The 19365-nt window shown below is 58.1% G+C and overlaps 1 protein-coding gene across 2 annotated transcripts in view; it reads right to left on the bottom strand.

The window, feature by feature from the left end:
* The window catches only part of ATG7 (autophagy related 7), a 164992-nt gene extending 145627 nt beyond the window's left edge, over positions 1 to 19365 (bottom strand). The window contains exons 1-5 of one of the 2 annotated variants that reach the window (XM_055136278.1): positions 19306 to 19365; positions 10370 to 10539; positions 9867 to 9921; positions 2204 to 2321; positions 938 to 1015 (exon numbers count right to left, since the gene is read on the bottom strand). In XM_055136278.1, the coding sequence (XP_054992253.1) occupies positions 938 to 1015; positions 2204 to 2321; positions 9867 to 9921; positions 10370 to 10529 (411 nt within the window). In that variant the 5' untranslated portion in view covers positions 10530 to 10539; positions 19306 to 19365. Of the gene's footprint in view, positions 1 to 937; positions 1016 to 2203; positions 2322 to 9866; positions 9922 to 10369; positions 10601 to 19305 lie in introns of both variants that reach the window. The other variant, XM_055136279.1, reaches the window with a different exon arrangement.

Below are 19365 nucleotides of genomic sequence, written 5' to 3'. Positions count from 1 at the left end.
AGGTCTGTCCCAGAAGCAACGCCAGGAATCTTTACCTCGAATCCCCCGTACATCTGTCCTCACAGAAGCCTCCCCACAGGCTCCACTTCACAGCGGGATTAAAGCGAGACAAGCCCTGGAAGCATGAAGCCCCTCCCAGCCCACCCCCGTCACATCAGGAGGAGGCTGAGAGGTCTCCAGGCAGACCGCCCCCCCTGCCGTGCCTGCCGGCTGACCGCTGTTCTCCTCTCCTTGGCAGCCAAGCCAAGGATCAGCCTGTGAAGACACAGGAGGAAGGAGCAAGACTTAAAGCTTGGGCCCAGTGTGGGGAGGGAGCGGGTCGGCATCCGAGGGAGCCAAGGAGGCCGAGGGAGGAAGCGGGCCGAACACAGCCTGGCCGAGGGTTTGTGCTTCGGAATCAGAAATGAAGGAAGCCAGAAGGAGGTCGCATGGCCCACAGTGTCCGCTGCCACTTTAGAAGAGTGAACACTGGAAAAGCCCTAAATGAACGAGTCTAGACACGGTACACTGACAAACTGACTCCTTCAACCCAGCACGAGAGGCCTACAAGACAGATAGACACAGATATGAGTATGCGTGTGAGTGTATGTACGCATGAACGGATGTACACCTGAGTGTACATACGGGTGAATGTATATGTGCATGACTGTATATATCATGTGTATATATGCATAAGGGTACATGTGCACGTGTACATACATGTGTGTACGGGGGTCTCCTTTAGCCCAGGGGCTCTGGGGAGTGGCTGGGCTGCACCTTCCCCTGTGGGCAGGAACCTGCAGTGACCTCAGGGCCTGTCTCACAAGGAGCCTGGACGCGGGGGGCCTGGCTGGCAGAGGCCCCGCCGTGGCAGCATCCCCACCCTGGCACAGACTGTCAAGGCAGCGTCTGGGCCCAGGAAGGAAGGGCGGCTGGGGGGCGGGGCCCCTTGACTCACCGCGAACGTCAAGAGGAGGAACTTGTTGAGAAGGACGGGGTTCTCCAGAGCAGCGCCCGACTTGATGGACTCCCAGATCTGCCGGGGGAGAGGACACGGTGACGCTGAAACACACGCGCACGTGCTCTGTTCCCGGGCCCGAGAGGCCTCCTCTCCCAGTCCTGGGGTTTGGGGGGGCCCCCAGGCCACTGTCAGGCCTCTCCTGGCACCACCCGCTCCCGGTCACCTACGTGGGGAGCCAGCATGGGGGGTCCAGAAGTGAAGGTGCCCACCCCACCCTCGAGAGGTTCACGGTGGGCCCCAGATACGGGCCGAGGGTCGAGGCCCACTGGGCTGTGCTCTCCAGGGAGGGGGCGGGATGCCGGGGGGGAGCGAGGGAGGGGCCAGGAGGGGCCCTCGAGGCAGGGGTGTGCGTGAAGCATCTGAGTGGGGCGGCCCTGCCCCGGCAGAGGCAGGAAAGCAGAGACAGGGAGAGCGTCTCCTCAGCGAGCCGCACGGGCTGGGGGCTCCCGGGCACTCCCAGGGCAACTGGCGGCCAGAGGGAGAGACCGGTCTGTGCCACCCAGCCAGACGAGGGTGGTGCCAGCAGAGGCACGGCCAGTGGGCAGGGGCAGGTAGACACGCGGAAACCATCCTCTGGGAAGCATGTCCAGCCTGTCCCCTCCCCACCAAGCCCGGACAGGTCAGAGCGGACCTGGGGGGCTCTGCAGGGGCTCCGGGGCCCAGCGGCTGCGGGAAGGGCGGAGTGTGGGGTTCAGGCTCGCGTGCAGACCTGGGGGACAGCAGGTCAGGGGACAGTGCAGGACAGTGGGCCACCTGTCCTATGCTAGGCTGGTGTGGCTGGTGGGGACGGCTGAGGGAAGAGAACACCGTGTCCAGGCACAGACTGGGAGGGGAGGGGCTTGCGGGGGCCTGGTCAGAGCAGCTATGGCAGGACGGACGTGCAGAGAGAGCATGGGGGGCCAGGGCGGGGGGCTCGTGCCCTAGAAGGACTCTGCGGCCCAGCCCCGGAGACAGCAGGGGCAGGGGCCCGAGAACGGGCTCGGAGGAGCAGGAAGCCACTGTGAGTGGCCACGACAGACACAGACACAGGCAGTGCCCACAGGGACGTCCAGCCCCGCTGGCCGAGAGCCCGGGGCGTCCCCCCAACCTGCTGGGCCGCTCGCTGGGTCCCAGGACACCTGCACGCGGCCCATCCGAGACCCTGCACCTGCCAGGGGCCCGCTGGGGCCACGGCCCGGGGAACGCAGGGTCTGCCCAGCTGACCTCGTTCGCTGCCTGGTCCAGCAGCAGCTTCTTATCCGCAGCCTTGAACGCCTCCAGGGTGTTGGTGTTGTACAGGGTCCCGATGGCGGGGCAGCAGTGGGCCGGCGTGGGGGCGGCCCTGCGGCGGAGAGAAACGCGGGTGAGTGGGGAGCGGGCGGCCGTGGGACAGAGGGATGGAGGGACGGACGCTCACATAGTGGGGAGACGCCCGCGGACACGGAAGGTGGCCAAGAACGGGACCTTCTCGGGCCCAGGGACCCCCCTCCACGCTCCCCGCCCGCCCGGGAAGGTTCACTCCTTCAGTGAACAGAAAAGGGAAGTGTCAGCTCCTGCGCGTCCGTGTGCTGGGCCTGTGTGAGGAGCCAGTTCTCCTGCCTGTTCGCTCAGCCTTGGAGATTTCATGACTCGCCCGAGGTCACATCAGGACTGCCCGGCTGGCTCTCAGGACCTCAGGTTCTGCGATGCAGCCTTGCCCCTCTTGGCTCCAAGGCCTGCTCTGACCCTCTTCCTCCAGGAAGCCACCCCTGCTTTCCCTGGCAAGGGGCGCAGGGAATGCAGGAGCCCGAACAGATCCTGCTGCTGAGGTGGAGCCTCCTCGACCCGGGAGGACTGTCAGCCCCCAAGGCAGGGGTGGGCTCCTCTCTCAGTGCTCACAGTCATCCCCACACAAACTGCTCCTCCATTTGCAGACTCCCGCCGTGCTCTGTGCAGCAGCCAGAGACAGGAAAGGAGAGGCCGCCCGCAGGCCCTGCACGCCAGGCCACGGCTCTGGTGAATTCCGGAAAGTGGGTGAGCAGGAGGCGAGCGGCCGAGTCCGGGAATGGAGCAAGTTGAACGTGAAACTCGGCCAATCACAAGGAGACCGTGAGATGCGGATGAGAGAATCTACCCTGCACGGAGCAGCGGGGATCCGAGTGCAGGAGACACAGAGACCGTCCCGGCAAGCCCGGGAGCGGGTGGGCCGTCCCAGCTGGCTCGAGGTGATGTCGCCCAGCCTGAAGAGGCCTGGGTTTCGTCATTGGCTCAGACCTCACGAGTGCCAACTGCTTCTGGTCTAGAATCAAGTGTTCCAAAGAATAGAATATTTCAGAGAAGATCTTGATCATTTCCTTTGAAAATAAACCTTCCATTTTTGTGTCACGGTAAGGACGGGAATGGGATTAGCTTGAGACATAGGTTGGCATTCCTCGGATTCAAATCCTTTTTTTTTTTCTTTTTGGGTCACACCCAACGATGCACAGGGGTTACTCCTGGCTCTGCACTCAGAAATTACTCCTGACAGTGCTCAGGGGACCCTATGGGATGCTGGGAATCGAACCCAGGTCGGCCGCATGCAAGGCAAATGCCCTCCCCACTGTGCTATTGCTCCAGCCCCAACCCCCCCACTATTTTTTTTTGAAAGACACTGAATCACTGAGATACACATTTACAAGGTTGTTTATGGTTGTGTGTCAGTCATACGATGTTCCAACACCCACCTCTTTACCAGGGTCTGTTTCTGCCACCAATGTCCCCCGTCCCCCTCCAGCCCGCCCCACCCTCCAAACAAGCAGCCTCTATGGCAGACACTTTTCTTCTCTCTTTTTCCCACTCTCTGCCCCTCCTCTCTCCCCCCTTTCAGGCACTGTGGCTTGCAACACCATTTCTCAAAGGTCATAATGTTTGTCCCTGTACCTCCTTTGAACGCTCAGTTCTTGTCCAGAGGGATCATTTCCAACTGACATTGTCACAGTGGTCCCTTCTCTGTCCGAAATGCGCCCCCTGCACTCACACAACCTGTGGTCAGCTTCCAACCATGGACCAGTCCGGGCCCTCATTTCAACTGTCTTTGAGCATTATTCTCATGTTTGTTTCTTAGTACACTATAAATGAGTGCGATCATTCTATGTCTGTCCCTCTCCCTCTGACTCATTTCACTCAGCATGATACTCTCCATGACCATCCATGGACAAGCAAATCTTAGGACTTCATTTTTCCTAACAGCTGTGTAGTACTCCATTGTGTAGATATACCACAGTTTCTTTATCCACCCCTCTGTTCTCAGGCACTCGGGTTGTTTCCAGATTCTGACTACTGTGAAGTGCTGCAGTGAACACAGGTGTGCAGATGGCGTTTCTGCTGTGTGGTTTGGGGCCCCCAGGATATATTCCCAGGATGAGTACTGCTGGGTCGTATGGAAGCTCCATTTCTAGTTTTTTGACAAAGGCTGAACTCCTGGGCTGAGCGGTCCCGCTCTCCCCCTCAGGCCGTTCAAGGCTTGCAGCCCGTCCATTTCCCACAGTGGCTTCACCTAAAGTGGGCTGGAGCCAGCCAGAACAGGAGCGAGAGTGCTGGGATCGAAACAAACCTGTCCCGACAAGGAATCACGGGAAAACCGGAAGGACTGAGACACACCGGCTCAGTGAGCAGGGCAGGGGGTGGGGCGGGCACAGGGGTACTCACGGCAGTGCTGGGGGCCAGGAGGGGCCAGGTATTGACGCCAAGAACGTGCCCAGCACCCTGAGCTATCACCCCTGCCAGCAGAGACCTTGTGAAGATATAAATATCAAGACTGCTGGGAATGAAAGTTAAGCAACATATTTTGTGATTTAAGATAAAGGAGTGAAACGCAGTTTGTGGGCAGTGCTCAGGCTCAGGGGACCATCATGTGGTGCTGGGGAACGAGTCGGGTCAGTCGCGTGTAAGGCAAGCGCCTTCACCCCTGGACTATCCCTCCAGCCTGTATTTTTACCTCTGGATTATGATTATGATTATCATTAATAAAGGTGAAAGACTGATGCTGGCTTAAGAGCACCCACGGCTACTTTCAAGGGTCACTGAGTCTTTAGATCTGAATCTGTACAAAATTCCTTTGCCTCTCCTGGGGTCCTCTTCTGCAAAATGGCCTTAACTCTTATTGCTCCCTGCTTCCAAAACTGTCAACCACACCCTTTCGTAGTCTGCCCTGCCTACAATGTGTGCTTGCCTCAGTGAACCGACATATCACCCACCATCACCCTAAACATTAGTAACATTTACTTTCTTGATTTCCAGAAGCAAGTCTAAAGGAAGTTCTTTTCTTTAGCAAGTCTAAAGGAAGTTCTTTTCGTTCTATACCCCTTCTTTCTATACTCCAGTTTTGGGCTGGAGTGATAGCCCTGCTCACATTTGCCTTGCTCGAAGCCAACCCGGGTTCGATTCCTCTGCCCCTCTCGGAGAGCCCGGCAAGCTACTGAGTATCCCGTCCGCACAGCAGAGCCTGGCAAGCTCCCCGTGGCATATTCGATATGCCAAAAACAGTAACAACAAGTCTCACAATGGAGACATTACCGGTGATACAGTCATACAGTGGTTATTATTATTACTTAGTTCTAGAGCGACTTCTCTGAAGTACCCTGACCTTTGGTTACTATCAGCTGCAAGAGCCCAGTAGCCCTGACAAAGGCTTCTGCCTTCCTCAAATTGTTCACTAGATGCCGCTCAGCCAAGAGGCGACAGGAAAGTTGATTTTCACTGAGCGAGCACAGGAATTCACATCCTTTGTTTTCCCAAAATGAAAGTGTTTTTTCTATTTTTTTGGGGGGGTGGGGCTCACACCCGGTGATGTTCAGGGGTTACTCCCGGCCCCGCACTCAGAAAGCACTCCTGGTGGTGCTCGGGGGATGCCGAGGATCAAGCCCAGGTTGGTGGCCTGCAAGGCAAGCGCCCTCCGCGCTGTACGATGACACAGGTTCCCCAAATGAAAGGCTGACGGCATCAGCAAGAACGCTCTGAGGGCTGGGTGTGTGGGCACTTCGTGCGGAGCCCCAGGATCAAACTCCGGCACAACACGGTCCCTGAGCCTCCCCCGGGAGCGACTGCATGTACGGCGGGGGTGTGGTCAGCAAAGAAATTGTTTCAGTAGGAAACAAACATCAAACGAACTTTTGTGCGCTTCAAGTGTGCCAGTTAATGGCTCAATATTTACAGACAATGTGAAAGGATCACAAAAATACAAGTCACGGCCGTACCACGGCTAAGTAAACCTGCGGGAAATGCCACCCGGGGCCCTGCCCTGGTCGGCCGCCTCCAGCAAACAGACTGTCCTGGGAGCTTGATTCTGTGAGTGACAACACGAGAATCTGACTCTGTCTCTCTCCGCGTGAGCCCCTCAGCGCCCTGGAGCCTGTGGGGACTTCCGGCTGAGTGGAACCCCACTCACGCCCACAGCTCCGCTGCTCTGTCCAGAGACCCCGATGGTCTCCAGACACGGTCACCGCAAACACTGTGGCAACGTGGTCAGAGGCAGGGCCCTCTCTTCCGATCAGTGCTTCCAGAAAGCACCACAAGGCAAAACTGGGACCCCAGGGGCCCCAGCTCTCACCTCTGAGGGCGCTCCAGACCAAGGCGCCCCCATAGCCATGCAGTCACCCCTGCATTAGTACTTGACCTGCGATAATTTGTCTTGATTTTGGCTAATGACCTGTTAGCGGGAAGGGGCAGCTCTGCCGTTCCGATGGACATTTCCTTGACTCCTGACCAGCCTTCCCCAGGCCTGCAGGCCCAGTGGATGGCTCCGGGGAGAAGTCCATTCAATCCTGACTTTTTTCTTTTTGCTTCTTGGGTCACACCCGGCGATGCTCAGGGGTTACTCCTGGCTCTGTGCTCAGGAATTACTCCTGGCGGTGCTCAAGGGACCATATGGGATGCTGGAGATCGAACCGAGGTTGGCCGCATGCAAGGCAAACGCCCTCCCCGTTGTAATATCACTCCAGCCCCTCAATCCTGACTTTTAGTCGCATGGGGGATTGTTTGTTTTGCCTGATCATCAAGACCTTTGCCGTTCATCCTTAGCGGATGTGTGACACCACGTCTTCCCTCTGGGCCAGCTGCCTTTTTGGTTCGTGGACAACTTCGGCAGCTGGCTCCTCCACTTACCTGGCCCCAGGAATTTACTCCTATTCCTGCCGGCCTGGCCTTCAGAATCAGAGGATAAGTCACGGAGACTGATGTTAAGGAGACTTCTATCATCATTTTCCTCCCAGATTTTTCTTTTCTTTTGGTTTTCAGGCCACACCTAGCAGAGCTCTGGGCTTCTCCTTGCTCTGTGCTCAGGAACCATTCCTCAGGAAATCATATGCGGTCGAACCCAAGTTGGCCACATGCAAGGGAAGGGTCCTGCCCACTGTACTATCTCCCTGGCCCCGTCTTCCAGAAGTTTCGTGGCTCTAGGGCTTTCATTCCATTCTTTCATCTATCTTGAGTTAGCTTCTGGACAGGAGGGAGGACGAAGGTCTGGGGAAGGGGGTGTGGCTCGGGGGTAGAGCACAGACTCGCAAGCAATATCCTTGGGCTCAAATCATGGCACCACAAAATTAATAAAGATGGAGCCCGGTCTCATTGGTTCGCATGTGGCTGTCCAGCTTGCCCAGTGACTGGAGTGACCATCACTTGCCACTGTAGATTTTTGCCTGCTCTGTCACATATCAATTGACTGTTGTTGATATGACAGATTATTTCTGGGCCCTCTGTTCTGTTTCATCAAGCTGAGCGTGTTTTGATGCCAACTGTCCAACTGTTTTGAGTACCATAGCTCTGTTAGGAGCTGGAAACCAGGCTGTGTGTGCGATGCCTTGAGATTTGCTCGATGGCTTGGCAAAACCTGAGGTTTCCTGTAGTTCCATTCACATTTCCAGACTGTTTCTGCTCAGTTTCTGCGACAAATCCCAGGGAAAATTTGGTAAGACTGCTTCAAGGAATTTTTAACAATGTTAATTCTTCTATTCCATAAACACAAATGATTCATTTCTTTATTCATTCTTCGATTTCTTTCACAATGTTTTATAGTTTTCATTGGACAAGTTTTTCACCTCAAAATTTATCCCAAGGTTTTCTTCCTTTTGATGCAATCATAAATGAATATTTTTCTTACCAGCATAAGTTGGTTTGTTGCTAGTATATAGATGTTGAACAGATTTTTACACATGAGTTTTGTGCCCTGGAATTTGACTGTATTCTCTACAGAACATGTGTGAGAGTATGTGTGTCTGAAAGCATGTGTGTGTGCATGCGGGAGTGTGTGTATGTGTGTATGTGTGAGTGTGAATGTGCATGTGTGAATGTGTGTATGAGAGCATGTGCTTGTAGTCATAATGGTTTTCTGTCTATAAAACCATGTATTCTGTGGCAAATGGCTCATTCTTCTTCTTCCTTTCTTACTTGATACACTTAATTTCTCCTTTCTCCGTAAGTGCTCAATGCAGAGTGGTTTGCCAGCCTCCGGACAGGCTTTCGGCCACACCCTTTAGAGTTCAGGCAGAACAGCTAAACTCTCCAGCGCACAGGCGACTCATCCCGCAACCTGATGCCCCGGTGCTGTGCACTGCCCCCTGCTTCTGGCGCTGTAGACCATCTTTCCTCCCTCAGGGCGTTTCCTTCCTAGGTGTCTGTGACCGTTTCCGGCTCCCGGTCCTGCCCGGCAGCTCTGGCCTCCTTGGGAGCCAGGCCTGTCGCTGGCTCCTGGGCTGGTCCAGGCCCCTTGTGGCCTCTGTTCCCACTCAAGGGACTCTGCCTGATCTGTCTTCTGTACAGACACTTCATCCCTCACATCCGAGCCGGGTGTCCCCCAGGACCTTAGTTTCTCCCGGACACTTGTCAGCATTGTCACCTCAAACACTCAGTGTGCCCTGAACAAGCCCACCTCCCCCTCCTGCTTTCTCTATTCTCAGAGAAATCCTAAGTACCTTCCTGCTCCCGACACCGCAACCTCAGGGGCGGAATTTCCTCTCCCTGCTCCCTGGCCCCCTGAACTCTCCCTGGGCAAACCATCCTACCTCCTGACTGAGGTTTCCTCACGGGTCAGAGAGAACCGTGTCGGAGAAACACCCACCCACACCTCCACGGTGCCTCTCTTCCTTCTAGCACTGGCCCCCACTCCCTGATTAAAAAAAAAAAAAAATCAGAACCAAAATGATGTCCTTGAGGACGTACGTACGTCAGACCCTTCATATGCCCCAGAATGCCTCGCAGTAACTGGAGCCTAACGGACAGTCACCAAAACCCCAGAGGGAAGCCACCAACGGACAGAGCACACAATATGGGCCCCGATCCAGACCAGGAGGCACAGTACCTCAACCAGTCTCCATGGAGTTCCCAAACTTACTAGGCAGACCACCCCTTTCCAGAAAGACAGGTACTCCGTGTCCCCGTGTCCCCCAGAAGTCTACCTTCAAACAGAAAGTAGCCCCCAGCTGCACCCCACACTACCCCACCCGCAGTGCTGGGGACCATACAGGATCAAACCCGGGCGAGTCACGTGCGAGGCCAGCACCCGAGGCCCTCAACTCTCTCTCTCTCTCTCTCTCTCTCTCTCTCTCTCTCTCTCTCTCTCTCTCTCTCTCTCTCTCTCCCCCTCCCTCCCTCCCTCTCTCTCTCTCTCTCTCTCTCTCTCTCTCTCCCCTTCTCCCTCTCTCTCCCTCCCTCTCTCTCTCTCTGAACTAACTCTCTCTCTCTCTCCCTCTCTCTCTCTCTCTCTCTCTCTCTTTCCCTCTCTCCCCCCCCCCTCTCTCTCTCTTTCTCTCTCCCTCTCTCTCAAACACTCCCACACGGCAGCCAGGCATGTGGCCGGCATGGCTGAGTTGTGCCACACGTGCACAAGCCTGGGCAGGATCCCCGGCACCACAAACGATGGCGAATCGATACTCACATGTCAAACGCGCTGAACTCCAGCGTCAGGCGAGCCGGCAGCCCGGCAGAATCCCCTGGAGAGAAGCATCACAACATTTCCATTACAAGCCGGCCACGGCCACCTTTGTAACAGAACATCTGTCATGTTCTTTTCTGCGCTGACCTCAAAGTGTCCCGTCCAATTACCAGCTACCCCAATTAACGGGGGAACGCAGCAAAAATAATGCAGAGCGTCTGTAAATTCCAGGAATTCACAAAGAATTAAAAAAATAAATAAATAGTCACTGGTGGAAATTTCCTCCCCACCCAATCTCCTCTCCCAACAACACTAAGGAGCCATGATTGCTTCTTGGAATTATTTCCTTGGGACTCGCGCTTCCCTTCCTATTCCCTGGACCAGGGGAAGGGAAGGGGATGGGATGGGAACAGAAGTAGGAGAAAGCAGGGACGAGCGCTTTGGACAGAGGTGGGGGCGCCAGTCTGGAGGGGCAGACGTGGGGCGCAGGGACCCCCAGAACCTACCGTTGTAGTAGTAGCCCTTGATGTCCTTGGGCGCTTCGTCCAGCCGATACTCATTCAGCTTCTTCTGGGTCAGCTCGTGCCAGAAGCCGACGTCGAGGGCACTGCTAAAGGGCGCGAACTGCAGCTTGGAGAGGCCCGGGGCCCCCGTGGCCGCTGCCATCCCTGGGCGTCTGCGGAGAACACAGCAGCGGCGCAGGCCATGGAGGGAGGCACACGTGTGATCATGCTTAACTAGAACGAAGAGACCACAGCCCTGGAGGCTCCCTCTTCCTCGAGGGCCCTACCTGGGAAGCCATCCCAGGGCTTGCCTCTGGGCTCAAACCCGGCCTCCACGCTCCACACGTGCACCACACCTGCTCCACACCCCTTCGTCCTAAGAAACCCTCTGGCCTTTCCCTTTCCCTCTCTCCTTCCTCCTTGCCACGCCACACCTGCTTGCACCCGGAACAGGGCGGGGCACCAGGCTGGAATCTGGGGTTCGGGCGGGTAACGTCTGTCTGCCCGGCCCACCCGTGTGCTTGGGAAACCTGGACTCCACTCTTCCGCTGTGGACTTCACGTTCCTGTGTGAGTCATCACCGTGATCATTACCACCGTAATTGATCCAGCATGCAAACACAGGGCAGCCCAGCGGCCCAAGCCACTGCGGTGCAGATAAGCGCACACACGCACATGCACGCGCGCGCGAACACACACACACACACGCATGCATGCACACACATGGGCCTTGCTCAACCCAGGAGGGGAGAGCGGGGTGTGGGGTGCATGTGGGGTGTATCAGGTCACGTTTGCAGCCTCCCCAGCAACCCCCTGCCCCCCCATAGAGTGGTGTAACACGTGCAAATACACTCCCGGGCTCCTCCCCAGGACAGCAGGAGGTGCTCCCAAGCCAGGTGCAGGGCTGACTGGGCCTTCGCCCAGCGACAAGAGCCGCGGGGAGCTGGGTCAATGCTGGCATGAAATAACAGCAGCCCCCACCCCCACCCTGAAGAGCTAATGGATGGATGTGACAGTCACATTTCAGCAGAGCTGAACGATGACTAATGGCCTGAGTCATCCAAAGAGCCGCGCTAATGACGTTCCCTGAGTGTGAGCGCCCGGGCGGAGATTAGGCGACCCTCTAACAAGGGGCTCTGTGTGAAGTGTCAGGCGGACGGCCGAGGGGCTGTTCTGATGAGGAGTCGATGGTAAACACCAGGGGGGTAAACACCACCGGGGCGGAAGGTGTGAGCGCTGGACAGCTCCATCTCCCCAGTCTGCAGCCTGCAGACTCCCCGGGGTGCCAGCGACACGGGCACTCTGCACATGCCAGCCTCGCCCGGACCCTGCGCCTGGCCCATGGCCAGGCCTGATATGAGGCTGCAGGCACGGGCAGCTGCTCCCTCTGAGAGGCACCCAGCCTGCTCGGAAAACCTCCCCACAGCGGCCTCGGCAACCCCTCCGCCCTCAGAACTGAGACGCAGCTCTGGGTCCTGGGTTCCCACCGCCTGTCGCTCCCGCAGACTCGGTGCTGGCCTCTCAATCCTCTCCATGCACCCTGATGCCCTGCAGAGGAGCTCGAGAATGTTCCAAAGATGCATTCCTACATCCTTCTAGGGGGCCCTCCTCCCAAATAGGAGGAAGAAATAACCCACATTGGGAGGGCCAACCGCGGCAGGTTACCGCTGCCGTGAAAATCAGGGTGGCGTCGGGACCCTCAAATACGCAGGGAGCCGTGCCGTGTGACTCTGGTGTCGCGGCAGTTAGAGGACCCTGGCCACAGAGGACAGGAAATAAACAGGCACAGATCAGTTTAATGAAATCTCCCTCCACCAGAGGAAAATCTGCTTTGCCCTCAGACTAGTCCCATGGCCCGAGGAGTTTAAGTCAAGGAGCCTCGATTCAGCCTCCACAGGGAGCTCCGTCGCTGGGCTGGGGACCCACCTGGGCCAGGCCCTGGGTTCCGTCCCAGCACCCATGGCCCCCACGGATCTCTGCATCGGCCTCCACAACAATAAAAGAAAATAGAAATGAATCACCAAAGGCGGGCAGAGGAGAAAGGGGAAGGCTTGGGGCACCGTCCCGTGGGACACCACGACCACAGCGACTCTGGGAGCTGGCGGATGACCTAAAATACAAATACTGAAACGAAGATGACCAGGATCTCATCAGGACCCATCGTCAGCTAAACACAAACAGGAAAACTTCCTCGGTGTGGCTGGCCGCTTCCCAAGACCGTCCCAGCAAGGCAGGGCTGGGGCTCACTCCAGACCCCCACCCAGCCTCCTGCCGGGGTCCGTGGGCCTGGAATCTTCGGGGAGTCTATCCAGTCCTTCCCACGCGACGACTACACCCCACCCTGTCACTGGTTGGGGCGCAACTGAGGAGCACTTTCTGCTTGCCCACAGAGGGTGGAGGCCCAGAGAGCACCAAGTGAGCGGGTATTTCCAATATCCAACAGAATAAAAGGCACCAGTAGATCCGTAAGTTTGGGAGCCACTGTTCTCATGCAGGTCAGGAGTCCTGGCGCCTGGCACTGTGCCCTCTAGAAGGAGGAGCTGAATGCCCGCACACAGCAGCCAGAGCTCCACTGTCAGGGCATTCACTGGGACAGGTTAGGCGGGGAGGCTGCAGCCCCCGGAGGGGGACACCGTCTCTCCCTCGGCCTGGGTGGGGGCTCCCAGGCCTGCGAGCGGAATCTAAAGAGCCGCAAGCTGCACGCTTGCAAGAGCCGTGCCTCCCTTCACACACCAGGAGAGGGGACCCCCCAGCAGCTTCCTGCCTTCACTCTGGGGCCCAGAGCTGGCCCATGCACATCCAGCCGCGGTGCACAGGAAGTCACACTCGCAGTGACACAGCCCAAATGAAACACCCTTTCCAGAGGCATTTTTTCTGTGAGTGATAATAAAGATGGAGATCTGGGCGCTGGGCTGGGCTGCTTCTGGAGCTAAGTGGGGCGGAAGCACTCCCTGGCCTGAGCAGGCCCAGCGACGCCCTCCGCGGGAGGCCAGGAGCACTGGGCAGAGCAACTCAGGTAGGACATCTCAAATGGGCAAGAAAAACCGGGCCCCACCATCGGGGTCTGGCCACTCTGCAATGGACTTTCCAAAAACTCCATCCGGGATGAGGTGGGTCTGTCCAGGTCGTTAAGGGAACGTATGTGCAGGGTGGGGTTTGGATCATCTGAGTGAGGGGTGCGTGGGGTGGAGCCAGGCTTCCAGATGCAGGGGCCCGAGTGTGACCCCAGTTCAGCTTATCCCGTGTGCCCCGCTTTCCTTTCTACAAGGAGGACCCCCATGGGAGGTCCCGGGGAGCATGAGCATAGGCTGAAGCTGGCGGCCACCGAGGGCAGCTGCCCCTGCAGTTTTCCCATTCTGACATTCCTCCTGTCCCCCTCCTCCAGCTGTGCCTACGTGAGCCAACTGCACCGGGTAAGGCAGGAGACTTCAGGGGTGGACATGAGACCTGCAGGGCTCCCCCGCATCGCATCTCCTCCCGTCTCTCAGAGCTGCATGGCTGCAGGGCCGCCTGTGGGGCTCCCTGGGGCCTCGGCCCCTGAGTACACTCGCCCCCGTTCCGCTCACAGCTATTTGGGGGTGTGGGATACGCAAGCCCCCCACCCAACTGCCCACGCACCCACAAGCAGCAGGCAGCACGAGCGGCCCAGCTGATGTGCAGAAAGTGCTGCAGTCGGGGAAGCCTCATGGGAGATACTCTCGGCAGGGACACGCAGTCAGTAAGGTGTCAGGACCCGGGCGACGAAGGGGCTCATTCATCAGTGCTCCAGGCCAGGAGCAGGACCGGGCTTGGGGCAGCTAACAGAGGATCAGAACAACAAAGACTGCCCAGCTGGAGGGACGGGTCTGTTTTAACTAGATGAACTCCCTGGAAGTAGAGAAAGTATCTGAGACATCCCGTGACCTCCGGAGACAGCAGGGAGGCCAGGTTGGTCCTCGGGTCCTGGGAGGTGGGGGGGGGAGGGACGGGCAGGGCTGCAAACGCCCAGGGTTGACCCATTACATACCAGGAGAATAAGGGGGGGGAGGGTGGCAAGGAAGAATGGCAGGGGTGGAGAGAAGAGGAGGAGGGCCGCTCTGGGTGAGCAGGGCTCGAGGCCTGGTACCCAGGAAAGATTCAGGCTCCACCTGAGCAACAGGCCTGTTGATGCTGCCGTGGGTAAGAAAAGCGGAAGCAGCGAGCACAGCTCTGGAGCAAACCTGGATGGGAAGGAAAAAGACCCGGCTGGAAGAGCTGGAGGCGCGGCAAGCCGGACATGTCTGGAGCAGACCTGCGCCCAGAGCCCCCTCCCAAAGGCAAAGCTATCAGGGACAGAAGAGCGACTAAAAAAAGGCAGCGGGGGGTGGCATAACGGAGTCACTCAGGCTAAGCCCACGCCACCAGACCTGGGGCATGGTTTCCTCACAGAGGGAATCTTGCAGCAGTCGTCTCAGGACCCCCAGAGCAACACGAGTCGGGTGGCCTGCCTGGACACACACACACACACACACACACACACACACACACACACACACACACACACACACACACACACACGGACCGTGGCATCCAGTGACGGAGGCAGCAGGCAGCAGGCAGCCCCGAGCGCCTGCCCTGCACCCCCGGCCGCTGCTACAGGTCTTCCATCCTGCACAGCTGCTTACTGGATGCTGCTCTGTCCCAGTGAAATCTTCCTCACATGAACTTAAAAAGTTTTGCATATGAAGGTTTACCTTTCAGCCAACAAAAGGAGCCTGTGGCAGACATAGAGGGAGAAGAGGGGGAGAGGGAGCGGGGATGGAAGATGAATGACTTTCCCGAGTGAAGGCGTCAAAATAATGTCAGAGGTGCATGCAAATAAGAATCGATCCCAGCGTAAGCAAAGGGACACACAACCTTTCTGTACCTGTACTGCAAACCACACTGCCCCAAACGAGAGAGACAGAGAGACAGACAGACAGACAGACAGAAAGGGAGAAGGAGAGAGAGAGAGAGAGGAGAGAAGTGCCTGTAATAGAGGCAGGCTGGGGGGTGGGATGGGGGGCGATGGGAGGGAACCTGGGGGGACACCGGGGCTGGGAAATGTACACAGTGGAGGGGTGGGTGTTGGAACACTGTACTGCCTGAAAACTAATCCTGAGTAGCTTTGTAAGGGGCTATCTCACAGTGATTCCATTTTTTTAAAAAAGAGAAAGAAAAGGGAAAGAAACAGGGCTCCGGAGCCCTGCGCACGCTGGGGAGGGCTGGAGGAGACCTGGGCGGAAGCTAGTGCCAGCAACGTGCTGCAAAGCGGTTCCTGGGATGGCCTCTTACCTTCCTCCCAGCTAGAGACAGCTGACGGGGGCGGGATGGAGGCCAACAGGGGATCGGGGCCCTCCAGGGCGTCTGCGCAGGGAAGGGGCCAGTCAAACACAGCCGTTCACTCGCACAACTAGACTCAAAGGCCAGAGCCAGTGTGCAAAGGCTCAGAAAGGAAGTGGAGGAGGTTTGCACTGGAGGCAGGACGCAGTGAAGTCATCAAAGTGAGGGTCCTGATGAAAGCTGGGCAGGCCCGGGCAGGCCCGGGGCAGGGGCCTCAGGGCACTGAGGGCTGAGGGCGCCCGCGGGAGGGCTGGGAGCTGTGTCTGCAGCAAGGGTGGCCCTGGGCACGACTCAGGCCTACAGCGTGTGGGGACCTGCTCCTGGAGCAAGAGCCCGCCCTGTCACTCAGGCACACGGCGAGAGGGGGTGACAGGAAGATGGCGGGAGGAAGACCCGAAGGAGAGGATGTGGGGCTGAGCTGGGACAGCCAGCGGCACCTGGCTCTACCGGGCGGAGGAGACACTTCACATCCGCTGGACAGTCGCTCCCCCGCAGGACACACAAGGCGGCGGAGAGAGGGGCTTCATTCTCTGAGGCGCCCCGGGCCCGCTCGTCCAAGAGCTCAGTTATTACTCGCTCCCACCCCAGGTGGCGGCCCGCAACATCATCGTCATCCCAGCTGTCCCCGCTGTGGGGGCCGTCACCCCGCCTGCGAACCCCACTTCCTCTTTCTCCCCGCCACCCCCTTCCTTCCTCCCCACACCCCTGCCTTGGCCTGCCCTGTCATCATCAGAGACCTGGGGAGGCCACAGCCCTGCTTACGAGGCGTCACCCACTCCCTCCCCCCCCCACAATAAAGCCCAAGCTAATGAGCACCCCGGCAGCCACTGCCACTTAATCACTGCCACCCGGAAGGTTCTGTCTCCTGAGGAGCAGCTGGGGGCAGGTGTCTGCTTCCCGGGTCTAGAAATGGGACCAGCAGCTCCCACAAGCTAATGACCTGCCCACGGCTGGTGCCAGTTCGGTGGCAAAGTCAGGGCAGGAACAAGCCATCTCTGATGCCAGTCTTTTTTTTCTTTTGTGGGTCACACCCGGAGATGCTCAGGGGTTACTCCTGGCGGTGCCCAGGGGACCCTATCGGATGTTGGGAATTGAACCGGAGTCGGCCGTGTGCAAGGCAAATGCCCTCCCCGCTGTGCTATTGCTCCAGCCCCCTAGAGCCTTTTTCTTAACTTGCTGCGTCCCAGGATCCAGCCTTGCACTCAGTACTCTGGGCTCAGATAAAGCCTCCCCTGGCCCAAGACGCACGAGCACCCTCGGTTCCCTGAGCCCGTCTTCTGGAGTCAAAAGTCACAAAGGAAAGGCCCTGAGGGTCAGGACTGGGCACTTTATGTTTCTGCATTTCCTGCGGGGCACGCATGGGAAGCTCCGCCAACATCCATGTCCTTCTCTGTGAAGGAAAGCAGGCCGGGGCCACCAAGGGGAACTTGGAGCCCAGAGAGAGGTAGCGAGGATTTCAAAATCTTACCACGTGAGGGGCAGGGCAGCGCCAGTTAAGAAAAATTGGAGGGAAAAGGGAACGCTCCCGCAGTGGCGGCTGAGGGCTGGGGGCAGCCCCAAGCTATAAGTAGTTGAGCAACAGTGAACCGAGATCACACAAGGGAGCCTGCATTGTCCCAACCCTTCGTGCGGGTACAGCTGAAATATCCCCTGCTCGGAAGAGGGGGTGCGGGGTGGGGCAGGATGCTCTGAGCCCTCCCAGCCCGACCCCATCACGGGGCTCCTTCTTTCCCAGCATTAACCAGGATCGGAAACATCTGCCACCCCACCCCCCCGCCAAGCTGGCGTTACTACCACCATAACTGCGGCCACCACCAGCACCTCTCTAAAGCGGGTGCCGTGGAACGAGGCTTCTTTTGCTCTTTTTTCGCGCTGGCCCAGGGTTTACCAAAACAGACTCTCCAAGGTCTGCCTGGTTCGCCTGGTTCGCCCAGTCAGCACCGTCTCCTGGGCACACAGAACTCTGCCGGCTCCAGCCCCGCTGAGGTCTGGAGCGGGGGGGTGGGGGTGTAACTGCAAACACAAGCGCCTGGCCGGAGCTCGGCTGTGTGTGTGTGTGTGTGTGTGTGTGTGTGAGAGAGAGAGAGAGAGAGAGAGAGAGAGAGAGAGACAGAGACAGAGACAGAGACAGAGAGAGACAGAGAGAGAGAGAGTGTGTCACCCCCTGGACGGGCTTGGCTGGAGATGTCAGCGCAGGAGAAGGCCAGGGGCAGTAGAAATTACTGGGCCGTCAGCCTGGACTCTGGTCAGACATGGGGAGACCACGCTAGAGTGACCAGGGGTGAGTGTGTCATCTAAGAAGCTGTGGAAGGGGTGGAGTGGGGGGCGCGCGGGTCCCCCACGCCGGGCCTGGCAGCCTGTCTTCAGCGCACGGAGGCTCGAAGTCTTTGCCTTCGCTCACGGCCAAGCTCTGACAAACGGCTGGGCTGAGCACGTACGACGCTGGACTCCTGGGGGTGCCTGAGCAGCCCGGGAAGGGCGAGTGCACATACGCATGTGGGATCGGGATTCCTGGGGGTGCCCCCCCCTCTCCCCCTCTCTCTCTCTCTCACACATACACACACACACACACACACACACACACACACACACACACGCACACACGCACATGGAAATCAGAATTCCTGGAGGTGCCTAACTCTCTCTCTCTCTCTCTCTTTCTCTCTCTCATACACACACACACACACACACACACACACACACGGGAATCAGGATTCCTGGAGGTGCCTGACTCTCTCACACATACACACACACACACACACACACACACACTCACTTTCTTTCTCTCTCTCTCTCTCATACACACACACACACACACACACACACACACACACACACACACACACGGGAATCAGGATTCCTGGAGGTGCCTGACTCTCTCACACATACACACTCTCACTCTCACTCTCTCTCTCTCTCTCTCTCTCTCTCTCTCTCTCTCGGGAATCAAGATTCCTAGGGGTGCCTGACTAACACACACTAACACACTAACACACACACACACACACACACACACAGGAATCAGGATTCCTGGAGGTACCTGACTCTCTCACACATACACACACACACACTCTCACTTTCTTTCTCTTTCTCTTTCTCCTCTTTCTCTTTCTCTTTCTCTTTCTCCTCTCTCTCTCTCTCTCTCTCTCTCTCTCTCTCTCTCTCTCTCTCTCTCTCTCTCTCTCTCTCTCTTTCTCTCATCAGGATTCCTAGGGGTGCCTGACTAACACACACACACACGCGCGCGAGACCGGGATTCCTGAGGGTGCCTGACACACACACGCGAGCACGCCACACGCACACGCGCGGGCACCGGGGGCACGGAGCTCCTGACACTCGGCGCACACGCAGCTGCGGCTCTGACGCGGGTCGTCCTGCACCGCGAAGCCCCGCGCAGGGAGCGCGCGAGGGGCCGCCGCCGCCTCCCTGACAGGAGCGCCGCGTCCAAGCCGCCCCCGCGCAGCCAGGGCGGGAGCCGGCAGCCCTCGGAGGGCCGAGCTCCGCCCCGCGGACCCCGCGGCCACCCGCGTCCACGGCGCCGCGCCTCCCGAGCCCACCCGGCGGGACCCCACGGCTGCCTCGGCAGCGCGGCTCACTTACCGCCGCTCAACTTCCGGCAGCCGCGGCGGCGTTCGCGGCGCGCTCCGATGACGTCGTGTG

This window comes from Sorex araneus, chromosome 4 (genome assembly GCF_027595985.1).
Source record: "Sorex araneus isolate mSorAra2 chromosome 4, mSorAra2.pri, whole genome shotgun sequence".
NCBI classification, from domain to species: Eukaryota; Metazoa; Chordata; class Mammalia; order Eulipotyphla; family Soricidae; genus Sorex; species Sorex araneus.
Note: the sequence above shows the minus strand (reverse complement) of the source record. Positions and strands in the feature narration are given on the sequence as shown.